Source organism: Ailuropoda melanoleuca, chromosome 17 (assembly GCF_002007445.2).
Source record: "Ailuropoda melanoleuca isolate Jingjing chromosome 17, ASM200744v2, whole genome shotgun sequence".
NCBI lineage: Eukaryota > Metazoa > Chordata > Mammalia > Carnivora > Ursidae > Ailuropoda > Ailuropoda melanoleuca.
In genome coordinates, this window is record NC_048234.1 from 18,145,915 (window position 1) to 18,161,184 (window position 15,270).

General features: G+C 42.4%; 1 protein-coding gene across 1 annotated transcript in view; it reads left to right on the forward strand.

The window, feature by feature from the left end:
- The window catches only part of LOC100473014 (contactin-associated protein-like 3), a 205,717-nt gene that overhangs the window by 118,361 nt on the left and 72,086 nt on the right, over positions 1-15,270 (forward strand). The window contains 4 exon segments of the mRNA XM_034647088.1: positions 157-341; positions 1,422-1,565; positions 5,641-5,902; positions 11,240-11,386. Of these exon segments, the coding sequence (XP_034502979.1) occupies positions 157-341; positions 1,422-1,565; positions 5,641-5,902; positions 11,240-11,386 (738 nt within the window).

Consider the following 15,270-nt stretch of genomic DNA (forward strand, 5'->3'; position numbering starts at 1 on the left):
GAAAAGGTCATATATAAGGCTAAGATAAAAGCAGCTGACCAATTCTCGGGATAGAAGGATGTAAGGAAAGTAATTGGGAGAAGTGCCGACCTCCCATGTGGAAGCCATGGTATTGAGTTGGATGGAGCGGTTCATTTGCTTCTCCTGTCCTTCTAGGCCATGCTAGCCTGTCCTCCCCTGACGCCCATGTGACCCTCACCCTGGGCAGCCTGCTGGACGACCAGCACTGGCATTCTGTCCTCATCGAGCTCCTGAACTCACACGTCAACTTCACGGTGGACAGGCACACTCAGCATTTCCAGGCAAAGGGCGAGTCCAGCTATTTGGATCTTGATTATGAGGTGTGAACATTACTTTTTTTCAGTATTACAGATTTTATTATTTAAATGCAAGAGAACCTTCTAAGAAAATACCACTACCCAGAGAAATCCCTTTGCTAATAATTTGGAATTCTGGTGAAACGTTTCCCACGGGTGTCATCGGCACGGTGGGAGATACACACGTGCGCTTTTGAGACGTTGTGTCACTCGTCGATGTTAGTTTTCACATGAGAGGAAGTTGTCATTAAATTCGGGAAATATGTAGATGAAAAGCTATCAGTATGACAGGCAGCACATTAAAATGCGTTTGTTCGGACAGTTCTTCTGTGTTACATCTGGTGTTGGCTGTGAACCATTCCCTTGGAGATTTCTGTGTTTTAGGGCGATCCTAAACAGAATTAGCAATCTAGGGTACTTTGGAGAAGTAATCAATGTATATTCCAACCTGCTTTTTCGAGGAACAAGAGAGCCAAACGCACACAACTCAAAATACTGTTTCTCGGGATATTTAAAGGCTTAACATATTCGCCGCATGTAGCCCATACATAGCTAACCTACTGAGGCGCACCTTTTGTTCTGCCAGTTCTGCTCAGCACATCTATCAGAGCAAATGGGATGATTTCAACATTCATTTAGTATAAGTGGCCTCAGCAGAGGAGGCCAGCTGGAGAGCCCGGTCTTGAATGAGATTATCAGTGGCTTCATTATTCTAACCTATCAGCAGCGTCATGGCAAAGACCAGGACCCTGAAGTCTGGGTTCTAGAAAGGTTTATAAAGTAGAATGTCATCACAGTCAGCTGCATTGTCACACAGATCAAGAGTGACCGTGGAAATGAACGTACACTATTCCCCGTCAACTAAAGTGACATAGCCATTTCAGTAGCAAATTGCAAGAAGGGTGTTTAAATTACTTATCTAAATATAATAAAGAAAGTGCTGGTGAATCGACATCTAAAACTTCACTTGAAATTAGCATGATGTTAAAATAATGCCAGATAGACTTGAGGCATTTATCCTATACCTGCTAAGCATAAATATTTTAGGCAGATAATCAGAAAATCATTAAACAATATTATTTATGTCATTTTTTTCTTTCTAAGATCAGCTTTGGAGGGATTCCTGGACACGGAAAATCAGTGGCATTCCCACATAAAAACTTTCACGGCTGCTTCGAAAATCTCTACTATAATGGAGTGGATATCATTGATTTGTCCAAGAAACACAAACCACAGATCCACCTCATGGTAAGAAAGTGTATATGCAAGGTCAAGAGAAAGGGGAACTGCAACTTGTCTGATTGATCCAGTCTTAGAATATGCCCCTTCTGAAGGCAGGGAAATTGCCAATCTTATCTATCTTTTAGTTCATATTTGACTTAATTAAGTAATTAATTTAATTTTTTAAAATTCTAGTTCCAGGTAGTTAACATACAGTATAACATTAGTAGCAGGTGTATGGTATAGGGATTCAGCACTTCCATACCACCCGGGGCTCCGCACAAGTGCCCCCTTCATCCCCATCGCGTTTCTTCATTTTTACACGTGCATAGAAGCAGACGCACGCTTTCGCAAATATGTCACAGCGCATTCGGATACAGACATTTCAAAGCAGGGTCTCTGTTTGTGATTGATTTCCTCTTGCTCCTTTCTCCTGTTACTGAACTCCAAGTTCAGCGGTCTGTCACTCGCTCGAAAGGCCAATTTTGATTGGAAAGGAATTTGAGCTTAATTTAATTTGAGGCCAGCAACCTGGGGAGAAGGTGGATTCTCATTCAAAAGCCTCCTGCAAGGTTTCTGCCTGGCCCAGGGGTTTTCAGAGGGAGTGAGGAGTTCATCAATAAAGAGAGTGCAGGGGTCCGCCATGTATCTTTATTGCGTGCGGACTCCATGGTACCTTATCTCCGTGCTCAGGGTCTGCATGTGGGGGTCCGGCAGGAATGCTCCGTTGTTTCTACAAAGGGAGGCAAGGCCCCAGATACACAAAGGGACGCTAGTAAAATCATTCATGTGACCTAAAAAAGAAAAACATTTTGCCAGAAAAGTTGCTTGGCTATTCAGAAGGCGGATGTGGCTTTAAGCAGGCAGCTGGGAAAGTTCGGGTCCTTCTCTCCTCAAGGCCAGTGGTCTGTCTGCTATGGATCCAGGGACTTAGGTCCGCAAATGAGGAGCGTGTTACCTTCAAGCAGGTTAACCCCTGATGGAGTGTTGTCACCCTTCTGTCTCTCCATGCGGCTGGGAGCCCTCCCCCGAGACCAGCATGTAACTAAGGTAGCATCTGTCCTTCCATGTTTGGTTCGTTATAACCGAATTCTCTACAGATCAGTACCCTCAGCTTCACACACGTACTGGTGACTATCGATGCCTCCATATCTAGCATCGTTTACAGAAATGCGATTGTTGGGGCACCTGGGTGGCTCAGATGGTTAGGCATCTGCCTTCGGCTCAGGTCGTGTTCCCAGGGTCCTAGGATCAAGCCCCGCGTTGGGCTCCCTGCTCCATGGGGAGCCTGCTTCTCCCTCTCCCTCTGCTTTTCCCCCTGCTTGTGCTGTCTCGCTCTCTCTGTCAAATAAATAAATAAAATCTTAAAAAAAAAAAAAGAAATGGGATTGTTTTATGTAAGCTTTTCTCCATCTCGATTTTCCAACTCAGCTAAACCTTGTGGAAATGCTTTAAAAAGAAAAAGGATTTATTTTTTTTTTCATTGTAGAGAGAAAGAGCTTAAGGTGGGAAGGGGCAGAGGGAGAGGAAGAGAGAGGATCTCTCAAGCAGACTCCCCACTGAGTGCAGAGTCCGTCACGGGGCTGGATCCCAGGACCCTGAGATCACGACCTGAGCCGAAATCAAGAGGCTGACACTTAACCCGACTGAGCCACCCAGGCGCCCCTAAACCTTACAAAAATTCTTTCCAGCCATCGGCTGTGGCTCTGTGCTGTTATGGCTGCTCAGTGTTCCATTAGGAAAGTTATTTCTTAATCAAGACGTTTGCTTTATTTCTGTGTCTGATTTACCACAAACAGGCAATCGCACCTCTGCTTTCTGATATTGGGTCTTTTATTTTGATGGCAAAGTTTTCAGGCATAGAATTTCTTGGTTGAAAGTTTTATACAGCTTTCAATTTTAATAAATGTTGTTGGGTTTTTTTTCCATAAAAAACCAAAAACTGTAACACGACATCTGTCACCAGCAGTGTAGACAGAGCCCTCCCCTCACATTTCAGGCGGCCACATGTTGTTAGACAGTGCTCGGGCTCATGCCAGCTCAACGGACATGAACTAATCCCTGATTGTTACTTCATGTTTATCTGACTACTGATGAATGAAATAATCCTTTGTCCATTTGGGTTTGCTTTTCTGATCATTGTTGATTCTTATCTTTTGCCATTTTAAGTTTTATTAAAAAATTTTTTCTGGTCAATTTATGAGGGTTTTTTTTTTTAAGGTTTTATTAATTTATTTAGAGACAGAGCACGAGTGTGGGGAGGGGCGGAGGGAGAGGGAGAGAGTGAATCTCAAGCAGACTCTGTGCTGAGTGCAGAGCCTGACCTGGGGCTCCATCTCACGACCCGGAGCTCAGGACTTGAGCCGGAATCAAGAGTCGGTCACTCAGCCGACTGAGCCACCCAGGTGCCCCAGTTGATAAGAGAGTTTTATGTTTGAAAGATTACCCTTTGTCATTCAGGATCCAAATATTTTTTCAGATTAATCAATTTTATATTAAGTATAAGATCATGTTATAATATACAATTATATATTGCATCTTTTATATTAAACGTTATATGCTATGTTGAGTATGTAAATGTTTTTATTTGTATGTGCTCAACGGTTCTAGGTATTTTCTCTTTATAGCTTTGTAGTAGTTGGTCTTGCTTTGGAATGCTTCTGAACCCCTGGACTCTAGATAGAGTCTCATGGATTTTCCCACAAAAAGTTTTAAAGTTGGTTTTATTTATTTATTTTAAAACTGAAAAAAAATTAAGTCTTTGGGATTTGTTCTTTGTGTGGTTCAGTTGTTACTTTATGCCTTCTGGGGACCCATTTGTGCCTACACTATTTAGTAACTAGGCCCACCATTTGTGCCCAGGGTTGAATCATACCTTTCATTACATACTGGCTGTACATATATTCTCAGGTCTTTCTGTGGGTTAGTTATTGGGCTGTGCTGCTCTGTTTATTCCTGTGCCAGTACCATATTGACTTGATTACACTGCTTTTATGGTATGTATGCTTCAGTATCTGCTAAGTTAAGTTCCATCTCATTGTATTTCTTTGCATGATATATTTTGGAGAGGAAGGGCAATGTTTGGGCACATATGCCTCTGGAGTTTATGAAAACTTATCCAATCTCAGGGAAAAATTCTTGTAAAAAATTTTTTTAAAAAACGATTTTATTTATTTACCAAGGGAGAGAGGAGGGGGAGAGAGAGAGAGAGAACACAAGCAGAGGGAGTGGCAGAGGGAGAAGCAGACTCCCCGCCAAGCAGGGAACCCGATGCAGGACTCAGTCCCAGGACCCTGAAATCATGACCTGAGCTGAAGTCAGCTGCTTAACCAACTGAGCCACCCAGGTGCCCCACTTGTAGAGATCCCAACTGGAGTCACTTTAAGAACTTAAGTTCCTTCTTTGCAAACACTATGATTAAAAATAAGTTTCCTCCTGGAGCAATAGATGTAATCTAAAGATAAAAGGTGTGCTTTTTGTAAAATAAAATGAAATTAAAATAACAACAGGTTATCTGACCAGGCAGGTCAGACATTAGGCTGGGTGAAGGCGAGCTGGCTGACAGGGCCCGTGCGAGCTTCGCCTTGGGGATGGCCAGGCCGGCCACATCCTTTCCTTCAGAGGGGCCGACGCACGCCACCCACCTGAGTCACATGTATGCGTCACCCGAGTGACAGACCTGTAAGCACGTTTACACAACCAAGGCGAGTGCAGGAAAGTTCTCCGAGTAGGTGGCCCTTGGTGCTGGGCTTCAGACTGGATATAAATGTCTAACGCCTCGAGGGAAGATATCTCTCTCCTCTGTTGTCTCCTGCGCCCAGCATGAGGCCTGGGCAAGAGGTTCCTTTGCTGATGCCCAGAAATGGAGGAGACAGAACTTCCCTAAAAGACTCAGAGGTAGGTTTGCTCAGCTAGGGCGGTGCTATGGTTTGAGGGGCCTATACAGGTAAATCTGGATTTAAGTTTGATGGGGAAGCCTAGTTCTTAAGTCCTAGTTTGCTAGAAGGTTGATAGGAAACTGCACATCTTGGAAAACCCATTGCTAATGAAGTGAAAGTGTCCCTCCTGCCCTTTCCTAAATCCTCTTCCGCTGTATTCACAGGGAAACGTGTCCTTCTCGTGCTCACAGCCTCAAAATGTGCCTGTGACTTTTCTGAGCTCCAGGAGTTACTTGGCACTGCCAGGCACCCCCGGAGAGGACAAAGTGTCGGTCACTTTCCAATTTCGAACGTGGAACAGGGCAGGGCTGCTGCTGACCACGCAGCTTCAACACGGGCCAGGGGCTCTCGTCCTCGTTCTTAATGATGGAAAACTCCAGCTGAGTCTGTCCCAGCCCGGACATCCAGCGAGGGATGTCACAACAGGTAATAGGCTTTTGCTATGACTGCACCATCCTTACGTCTTCTCTGCAATAAATGAGCAACTGAATAATAAGATATTTGTAATCTTTCTAGAGGGATCTGAATGTCTTTTACCTTTGAACTAGGTATCTCCAGGCTGTTGGTGCGACGCAGTTAGCTATGTCACACATACCTATCAAAAAGTTTAAAAAATAACCCATTTATAAGCTGATGGAGAGTAATTGGCAGTCAGCTTGAAATACTGGAAGACAGTAGCCCAAGCCTGAGTCCTCTTGAGAAAATAGGTTTCTTATAACTGTCTTTTGAACCTATACACACACTGGTCCTCATAATATTTGAAGTTACCATTTTTCCCTTTTCTGTCGGCACTCCTGATTCCTTTGGGAATCCCTATTTTGGACAAGGCTCCTTATAACTGTGGGCGAATGTTCTGCTCATCTTCCTAGAAGGACCCACGTTTCTAAACTCACTTCCGGAGTCATGTTATCTTTGGACTCTGGGGACTCTTTTGCATTTGAGTGCTGATAAAAATTTAAATCTAGGCGGATGTCATTCCACGAATGTTGAATATGGAAGGAACATCTTGCCTGATCCTGGGTTACCAGGTCGGGGTTGAAAGACGGGAATGAAACTTAGGTCTTTGTTTCTCTCTATAAATCAAAAACAATCTGACCACCGGCATACAGAGTGGACCTCACTCCGTATGTGGACCTCAGCAAAAGAGCAGAGCCAAGAGTGTCAGGTCAGATTTAGGAAATTGCTTCAATCTTGGTTTGTGTAGATTTACAAGCCGCATGTCGTATTAACTAAAAGAGATTGTGTTTTACCGTAGCCTCACGTGAGCTCATACCTCTCTCCCTTCCAACACACAGGTTTTAGTTATTTAACTGTTTTTGGAGGCCAGCGCTGAAATATTATACAATTTTTTTAAGCTTTTAGATTGCAATGCGTTGATTTCCGGAAACAAATCAAAGGTGAATTTTTCTTGCTGCTTGTTTCAGAAGCATTTGAAGGGTGATGTTTTTTACATTTGAAATATAGGCATGCCTCAGAGATACTTGGATTTGTTTCCAGACCACCCCAATAAAGCAAATATTGCAATAAAGTGAGTCAAGTGAATTTTTTTTCGTTTCCCCATGCATATTAAAGCTACGTCTGCAGTATACTCTGGTCTATTAAATGTGCAGTAGCTTTATGTCTGGAAAAATAATATATGTACCTTAGTTAAAAAATATTTTATTGCTAAAAAATGCAGTTATCTGAGCTTTCAGCAAGTTGTAATCACTGATCACAGATTACCATCAGAAACGTCCTAGCAATGAAAAAGTTTGACACAGAGTGGGCAGATGCTGTCGGAAAATGTCCCCGAGAGACACTCTGGGCAGGGTTGCCACGAACATTCAGTTTGTAAAAGGCATGGTATCTGCGAAACACATAAAGCAAAACACAGTAAAACGAGGTGTGGGTCCATGGAAAACAAGACAGGTTGCAACTAGTTTTTCATTTCAAACCTTGTATCAAGTCCGAAAGCACCAACCAAACTGAGAACCAAATTTTAAAGGCTAACTTAAATGTAATTGTATCAAATGCCAAAAAGGACACCCAGGGCTCGTTCATCCTGCTTCTAGCTTTTAGATCCTTTTTCCTAATAGCTAGCTCAGTGTGTTTCTGAAGGGATCTAGAAAGGTGCAAAGGTATATAATCTAGTATCCTGGTGTTCATGGAGCTGGGCCAATGGAGTGTGCTGGGAACAGAAGGACAGTAGAGGAGGGAGGGAGCGTGTGTTCCCTTTCTGTAGGAAAAGACTCATTTCCCTCCTTTTCCGAAGGGCCTCGACTGCCATGGACGTTATTCTCTGTCATCAGGATAGATTGGACACAAACCAGTGGGAGGTGAGTGAGAGGACTCGCCTCCCAGGCTCATTTCCAGACCTGCCTCTGCTGCTAGAGCTGATGGGCACCTGTGTGCTTCCCAAGCCTCGGGTCCTCGTCTTTGAAGTGACATTAGTGTGACCGATGGTAGGAGCAGTGATGCTGCGCCTACGAACCGTCAGCCCAGTGCCTGCTAGTCAGCAATCACACCTTAACTTTCAGTTTGCATTATACCAAAACCGGTCCCGCGATCACCACCGCTTATCTCTCCCCACCCCGCCCCACCCAGACTGAAGCCTTTGCGGGGCTGGGGGTGGATGGAAGAATAAGCAGCATCTTCACAGCCCCTCAACTCAAAGACACAGCCCACCCTCCCTTCTCCATCCATCCTTTGACTGCAGTGCTGCCTGGGAGACAGACCGTCCTTCCATTAGAAGTGGGGAGGGTAGAACACACACAAAAGAAACACGAAGGGTGAGCGTTATAATGGGTAGAAACAGAGAATGAACATAAGTGCAGGCATTTCACTTTTAAATGAGAATGTCAGATTTTATTAAAAACAGTCTTTTATTATAGAGGCAAATGGCATCTATTACCCATTCAAGGAGATATTCTGGAGTGTTTTTTGCAAGTTCTCCCACGAAATAACTCTATGTCCTAGACAGGTGGGTAGGTAGACAGAGGGAGGGAGGGAGCCGGAGGGAATATTTCATATACCAAATTAAATAATGGGTTTTCATATCAGATTTTAAACGGATGTGATTACCATACTGATAGATATGCTATGTAAGCTTTAAAATCAATACTGAATGACAAGAGCGAAGGAACACTCACAGATTCTTGCTTGTGTATTTCCTTTAGATCCAGGGCTGGAAGGTTTCCTTCAGGACCAGTGTCATAATACATGTCTTAAGTATCTAAGCGAAATCTTCGGTATTCTGTTCTCTGCTTTCTCAACATTGTTTATGAACCTAGCCAGTGTTGAGTGTTGGAAACAGCTTTGGCTTCACACACACCACACAGAAAGTGAGAGTCTGGCATTTCTATTATACTGGAGCTGAAGTGACCTTTAGTGACTTTAAAACCGTCCCCTCCCTGAAAGTGTGTCCTGGGAAGTACCATCGCTCATATTTCACTCTGAGAACAGAGTTACCGCTATTTTTACAGTAGGGTCTGTGACCTTCTGGATCAGGTCAGAAACATATTTCACGCACAGGCAGATCTTGAGTCCACGTCAATGTCACTGATGAGAGATCAAGCAAAAACAAAAAAGCTATATTTTGATTTTAATTTTTAATTGCAGTATAGTGACATATCGAAGAGCATTTGAGGGACATGGATTTATGTGGTCGATGGGTTACTTGGGCTAAACTCTGATATTAAATTAAATATGACTGGTTAACTTTCTACCAGAAACATGGCCATATTTTCTTTGGGGCTAATACCCCCATGGGCTAGAAAATAACTTCCGATTCTTGCAGGTTGACTTCCAAACTTGGAGGGCTCTAAGCAGTCTGTAACTATCATTTGTAAGAGGGGTAGGCTCATACACTGGGACAATTCTCTAAGACCATCAGATTAAAGTCAAGCAGGCTCGTGAGCATGCTCAGACATGACAGCAAAGAACTCAAATGATTATCACTTTGTTGTTCTTAAATGAGCTCAAGTGCCTCTTTATGACCTCCTTCCCTGACAGCCAGGACCATTTCTAAAGATTCCAGTTATTCTCTGTGCTCCTTAAGAACAGGAGGCATCTCTGTGGGTGGGGAGGTGGCCGTGGCCTTTCTGCAGGGCAGGAATCTCTTATCTTTGAACGAATGACTCGCTTTGGCCAATGGAATGTGGGCAGAAGTGACAGCCACCACATCTGAGCAGAAACCACAGGTAAATTCTGCCAAGTACTGTTGCTTCTCAGCCAGGAGGCAGAAATGGGGCCATGCAGTCGCCTCAGTCCTGTGTGAATAAATACTGGGGGCATGGAGCTCGGAGACCCGAATGGCCTGGGACCAGAGCGAGAAGCAAACCCTTCGTTGCTTCTCACTGAAACTTAGGGATTATTTGCTTTGAGGAAATGATCCAGTAGATGCTAACTAACAAATTCCGACACACCTGCTGTCCACTGATTTGTCTTCGGCATGACACAGCATGGGATTTCCATTAAGACCTGGCCAGTATGTCTGTAGGAGACACTGAAGTCACATGTAGTTGGACGATGGGCAGTGTTTCAACCACATGTCCATTCCTGCTTCCATCACTTCAAGAAAAAATAGACATGTTGCTTCATGGATTCAAGAGACAGTGGCTGCTTTAGGGGGGGAACAACTATTAGTTCTTCAGAATAATAACGTAACAATAGCTGGAGTGTGCTGTATCAAATGTGGGAAAACAGAAAACGGAAAAATGACATAAAATGAAATCAAACACAGTTCCCTCATCCAGAAGTTAATGTTAATATTTAAGAATATTGCCTACCCGTTTTGTCCATTTTTAGACAGTGATTGAGTATGTACACACACGCACTTTAATGTGATGCTTTTTTAACTTTACATTTTGCTCAATGAGTTTTCCTATTTTATTAATGCTTAAGTTACTAATACATTTTTCTAAAGAGCTATATTGCTATAGATGATACATTTTTCTAAACAGCGTACCAAAGTTATATATAGTAATAATACACCGAAGTATGGAAAAAATTTTATTTTTATAACTTACAATTTAGAAAAATGCTTGTGCTTCTCAACATTGCAAAATATTGACAAACTAGAGGAGAATGAAGTATGCGCTATGCCCCATCATTGGAATATTGGATCATTTCAGGATTGTTCAGGATCTTGTCCTGTTATTCTATTAAGGTCCTAGGACCAGAAGAAACTAAGACTACACTGTCCAAGGCAGAATGTTTGAACTCTTCACTCTCAATTCTTCTTTACCTCTTTGATTCAGATTTCTTTCTTCTCTCTTATTTCCTCCCTGTACTTTTCTGACTTAACTGAGTGAGGAGAAAGTGAAATACAACCGTTGCAGTATGCACGTAGGTCATAATATTCTCAACTGACCACAGTACTTTTTGTTAGAACAAGCCTGGCCAATCCATGAATGTGGGGGGTCAGACGCAAGAACCCTCTGTAACCACACATTTACTCAATGAGCCTCACTACACGGGTAACCCCTTCCCTCCTCGATAAATATGACCAGGATACCACGTGATCTCATTGCCTGTTTAGGACCCCCCAGTCAAGCCCACATCTATCCCAAGCCTCTCCCTGGCTCTCTGAGAGGCCCCAGATGTCCTCTGTGGCAGTTCTCCATTGCCCAACCAGCTAAATAACCTGGTGGGTTTCAGGTGAGTTCATGGTGGTCTTTGGTAGGTGGTCTAAGATCTTCATCGTATTGTTTTCAAGGATGGCTCTGTTTAGAGGGTTCTATAGGGTTTTAGGAATCTCTTTTACCTGATTTTGTTTACCTCCAGGTGCTGGATTAAGTGATGGGCAGTGGCATTCAGTGTCCTTATCATTGAAAGGAAATCACCTGAGTGTGATGGTGGATGGAGAGGCAGCCACTGTGGCTCATTCCCTGCGCGGGCGAATCGACTCAGGGGACACCTATTATTGGGGCGGTAAGTGAAAGGAACTGGCTTTGTTGGCAGGCAAACCATTCTTGTCTTTCCAGCTCCTGACTTCTAAGACAACCGACAATTTTAAATGAAGATTAATACTGAAGAATGGTCTTTCTCTTTCAGTAATAGTCAATGAGAATGTTAAGCAGACGAAAACAATAAATTTTTTAAAAGATTTATTTATTTATTTTAGAGAGAGAGTGAGAGAGAGAGCACAAGTGGGAGGGACGCAGGGAGAGGGAGAGAGAATCCCAAGCAGACTCCCCATTGAGCACAGAGCCCTGCACGGGGCTCAGTCTCATGACACTGAGATCATGACCTGAGCCGAAACCAAGAGTAGGGTGCTTAACCCACTGTACCACCCAGGCGCCCTAGACAAAGACAATAAATTATGGCCTAAAATGCATGGCTACTGGTGGCCTTGTTTAGATGTGCGTTTGCTAAGATTGATTTTAAATTTAGCACTTGTTTTCACTGCAGTCACCTGGAAAGCTCCCAGAATGCTAGTGCCTGTCTCCATCCCCAGAGATCCTGCTTTCTGTGGTTCTGAAGCCCAGGGAACATGCTCTCCAGGTGACTGTATGTGCAGGCAACTATGAGGGTCCTTGTTCTCTGTTTCTTACCTTTCGTACTTTGCTATAGAGTATTTTCCTAAGGCCAAATGACCCTTAGAACCTTTTCTTCAGGTTTTTATTTGACAGTTTTCTTTCTGCACGTGGGTGGTCTTCTTCCTGTCAGCCGCTCTTGTCCCCGAGAAGCCCAGGTCCTCCAGTGTGGCCCAGGAACCAGCCGGGACGGCATCCCCCACAAGCTTGTCACAGATGCAGATTAGCTCCCCTTGACTTCCTGCACCATAATCTGCCTTTCCCCAAGATCCCCAGCTGGTCTGTTGCCCTAAAGTTTAGGAAGCATTCTGTTGCCCACTGTCTAAACAGAAGGGCACCGTTACATTCACTAGAGCCGGAGGTGGATTTAATAACCGCTGATGTTCACTCACTACTTCGTGGTGACGAACTTCCCCAAGACGACACCAGGCCATCTCTCCGGGCAGTAGGAGATGGAGTGTTTGCCTGTTCGGTAGACCTTTGACTGAGTCTGTCCAGGATCCGTTCGGCCAGGGAGGGGGTGCTTCTGAGGGTAATGACTCTCCATTCCTGAGGCATTCAAGTGAAAAATCCTGAGCCATCAGAAGCTTAGACCTGTCAATTGTAAGACTTATTTCTAATCGTGGCTCGAAGCCGTCCTTGATATTATTCCCGTTTTGCATTTTATAGTTGTTTCTTTCCAAAATAAGTTTGGAATCATGGTGGAGATAACTTGATAGCCCAAAAAGAAAGTATAAAATCCTCCCTAAGAATTGACAATAAGCACACCAACCATGCATCAGGGTGTTTAATCTTTCAAGCCCCCTAAAGCAAGCATCACTGTGAACGTGGAGTAGTGCCAGGAGCATTAGCAGATCGGATTGCTTGCTTTCCTCGCCTGCTAAATATGGTGCATTTCTGACCCAGATAGTTTTTTAAACCTTTATGCTTATGATGGATTTTATAGCTCTGCAGAGGAACAAATTCCTTCAAAACTAAATAAAGAATTTATCCAGGAGCTATAACTTAAAAGGTAAAAAGATTTTGAAGCACTAGAAGGGATAGGAAGAAAAATCCTTGCTGTATTGTTTAATGATGCAAAATAGAATACTTGTTATTTTGTGTTAAGAAGTAAAAAAATACTTTCCAAAACCACAGAATCTTCTCTCATATTTGAACTTTTACGGTTCCAAATGTGCAAATCACAGCTACATGAGAATGGGTACTTTCCATAAATATTTACATGTTGATGTGATATGAATCAGTTGTTATTACGTAATATATGTATATATTTTAAAATACTATTCCTGTTTCTTGAAAGATACTTGTGGGCTAACCCCCTAGAGTACACAATTAAACACTACAGTGCTTTTAAAGCTTCCCTTGCTCCTCCAGATTCTCATTCCCCCAGTTAAGTATTACCCTGCCCCCCTTTTTAACTAATCCTTGCATTGCCTTTTTTATTTTTCAGTTCAGATATAATCACTGTGTAACATCATGTCGGTTTCAGATGTACAGCATAATGACTCAATGTTTGTATATGCTGGGAAATGATCCCATAATTACTAGGTAATACCCACCACCATACATAGTCACAATTTTTTCTTGTGATGGAAATGTTTAAGATCTGCTCTCTTAGCAACTTTTAAATATACAATAAGGTATTATTAACTATAGTCACCATGCCGTACATTACGTCCCCATGACTTCTTTATTTTACAACTGAAAGTTTGTAATTTTTAATGTATTGCTTTTCTTTATAACCTATTATCCATGTAGGTAACTTCAAACAATAGTGTTTTGTGTTCCCTTGCTTTTAACTTTACAACTGTGTTCTTTTTATTATTATTGCTATCGTTGTTCTATATTAGTTTTTGAGATCCAATCCTGTGAATATTTATAGATAAAGTTAATTAAATTTTACTGCCCTGTGGTTTTTGATGTATATTACACCATGTTTTATTTATTCAATCCACCATCCCATTTTACTGTTGAGCAACAATTTGATTGTGCCCATTTTTTTTGCTATTATAAAAAATGCGATAAATATTCAAAAGCTGCCAAGAATCATCTTGCCAGCGATTTTAAAATTTTCCTTATGTACAAACTACCAAGTTTTCCTAATATGCAGAATCAATTTAATGAAACAACCTTTGGTCGTTTCCAGCCTTTGGTCTAGGAAAGGACCCTGGAGATTTGGAGACAATGTGTTGAAAAAAAGCATAATAGGCTTTTCTTATGCATTTTCATAAAATTGTGTTGATGTGCAGAAAAACTGTCTCGTTAGTATAGTTTCCAATAACAAATAATGTCTCTAAGATGAGCAGAATTACAAAGTTTAAACATCCCATGAGAGAGTATAATGACTTTTCTTCATTACCACTTTGCTATTTTTTGGTTGTAATTATAATTTGGCACTGAGTGGCAAAAATAGTGTAAGATCTTGCAATCACAGCACATTATCTGTAACTAATATATAAATTCAGAATGACCTCTACAGACTTAGCTGTAAATACCCAGTTGATTCCTACAGAACAATTCCAGGCACCGATTCAAACTAACTTAGTCAAATATACATCTTATACCAACATAACAGCATCTTGTTTCCTAGGGGAAGAATATGTACCATCAAAACAACCCAACTAATGCCCGCACCAGGCTGCAACAAACACACAAAACCAAAACACACCAATTTACTGATGTTAAGTAGGAAGATGAATATTATTTGCCGTCAAGGAAAAGTGGGAGAGGCAAGTCCAAGACCAGTGAACACGGAGTCCTGATTCTCAATAGATGTACTATATTCACAAGTTTAACGCACAGGTAAAGACTCCCTTGTTCAGAGCCCCTTGTCTCTATGGTCCAAGGGACTTCCCAGCTCTGTTCTGGGTAAAGAGGCGCAGGTCAGTTTCAAATTGAGTGGAAACTTTGAGACCGGAAGACGTCAATGTCAGAGTTATTTTATCCAATCCCAAGAGTGGTGTTTGCCAGTGTCTCTTTATCTTTATCTTCTTAATTAATGTCCATCAGAACCAGAATATGCATGATGTTAACAAGGAAATTCACTTTATCCCATTCATGCTCTGTAGCAATATTTGGTATTCACGGCAATCAGTACCCCATGTTCTGAGACACTCCCTAACCAGTTCTCCTTCCTCTTTCTGCTTCTCCTGATGGAGGTTCTGCTGCAAGTCCCCACTCCCCATGCAGTCAGTCACATTTTGTTGAAGTGCTTTCCCATAAAGTGTGTCTTCCTAGTACAGTTCAGATGGCCATATAATTTACTGTCCAAATCAGGAA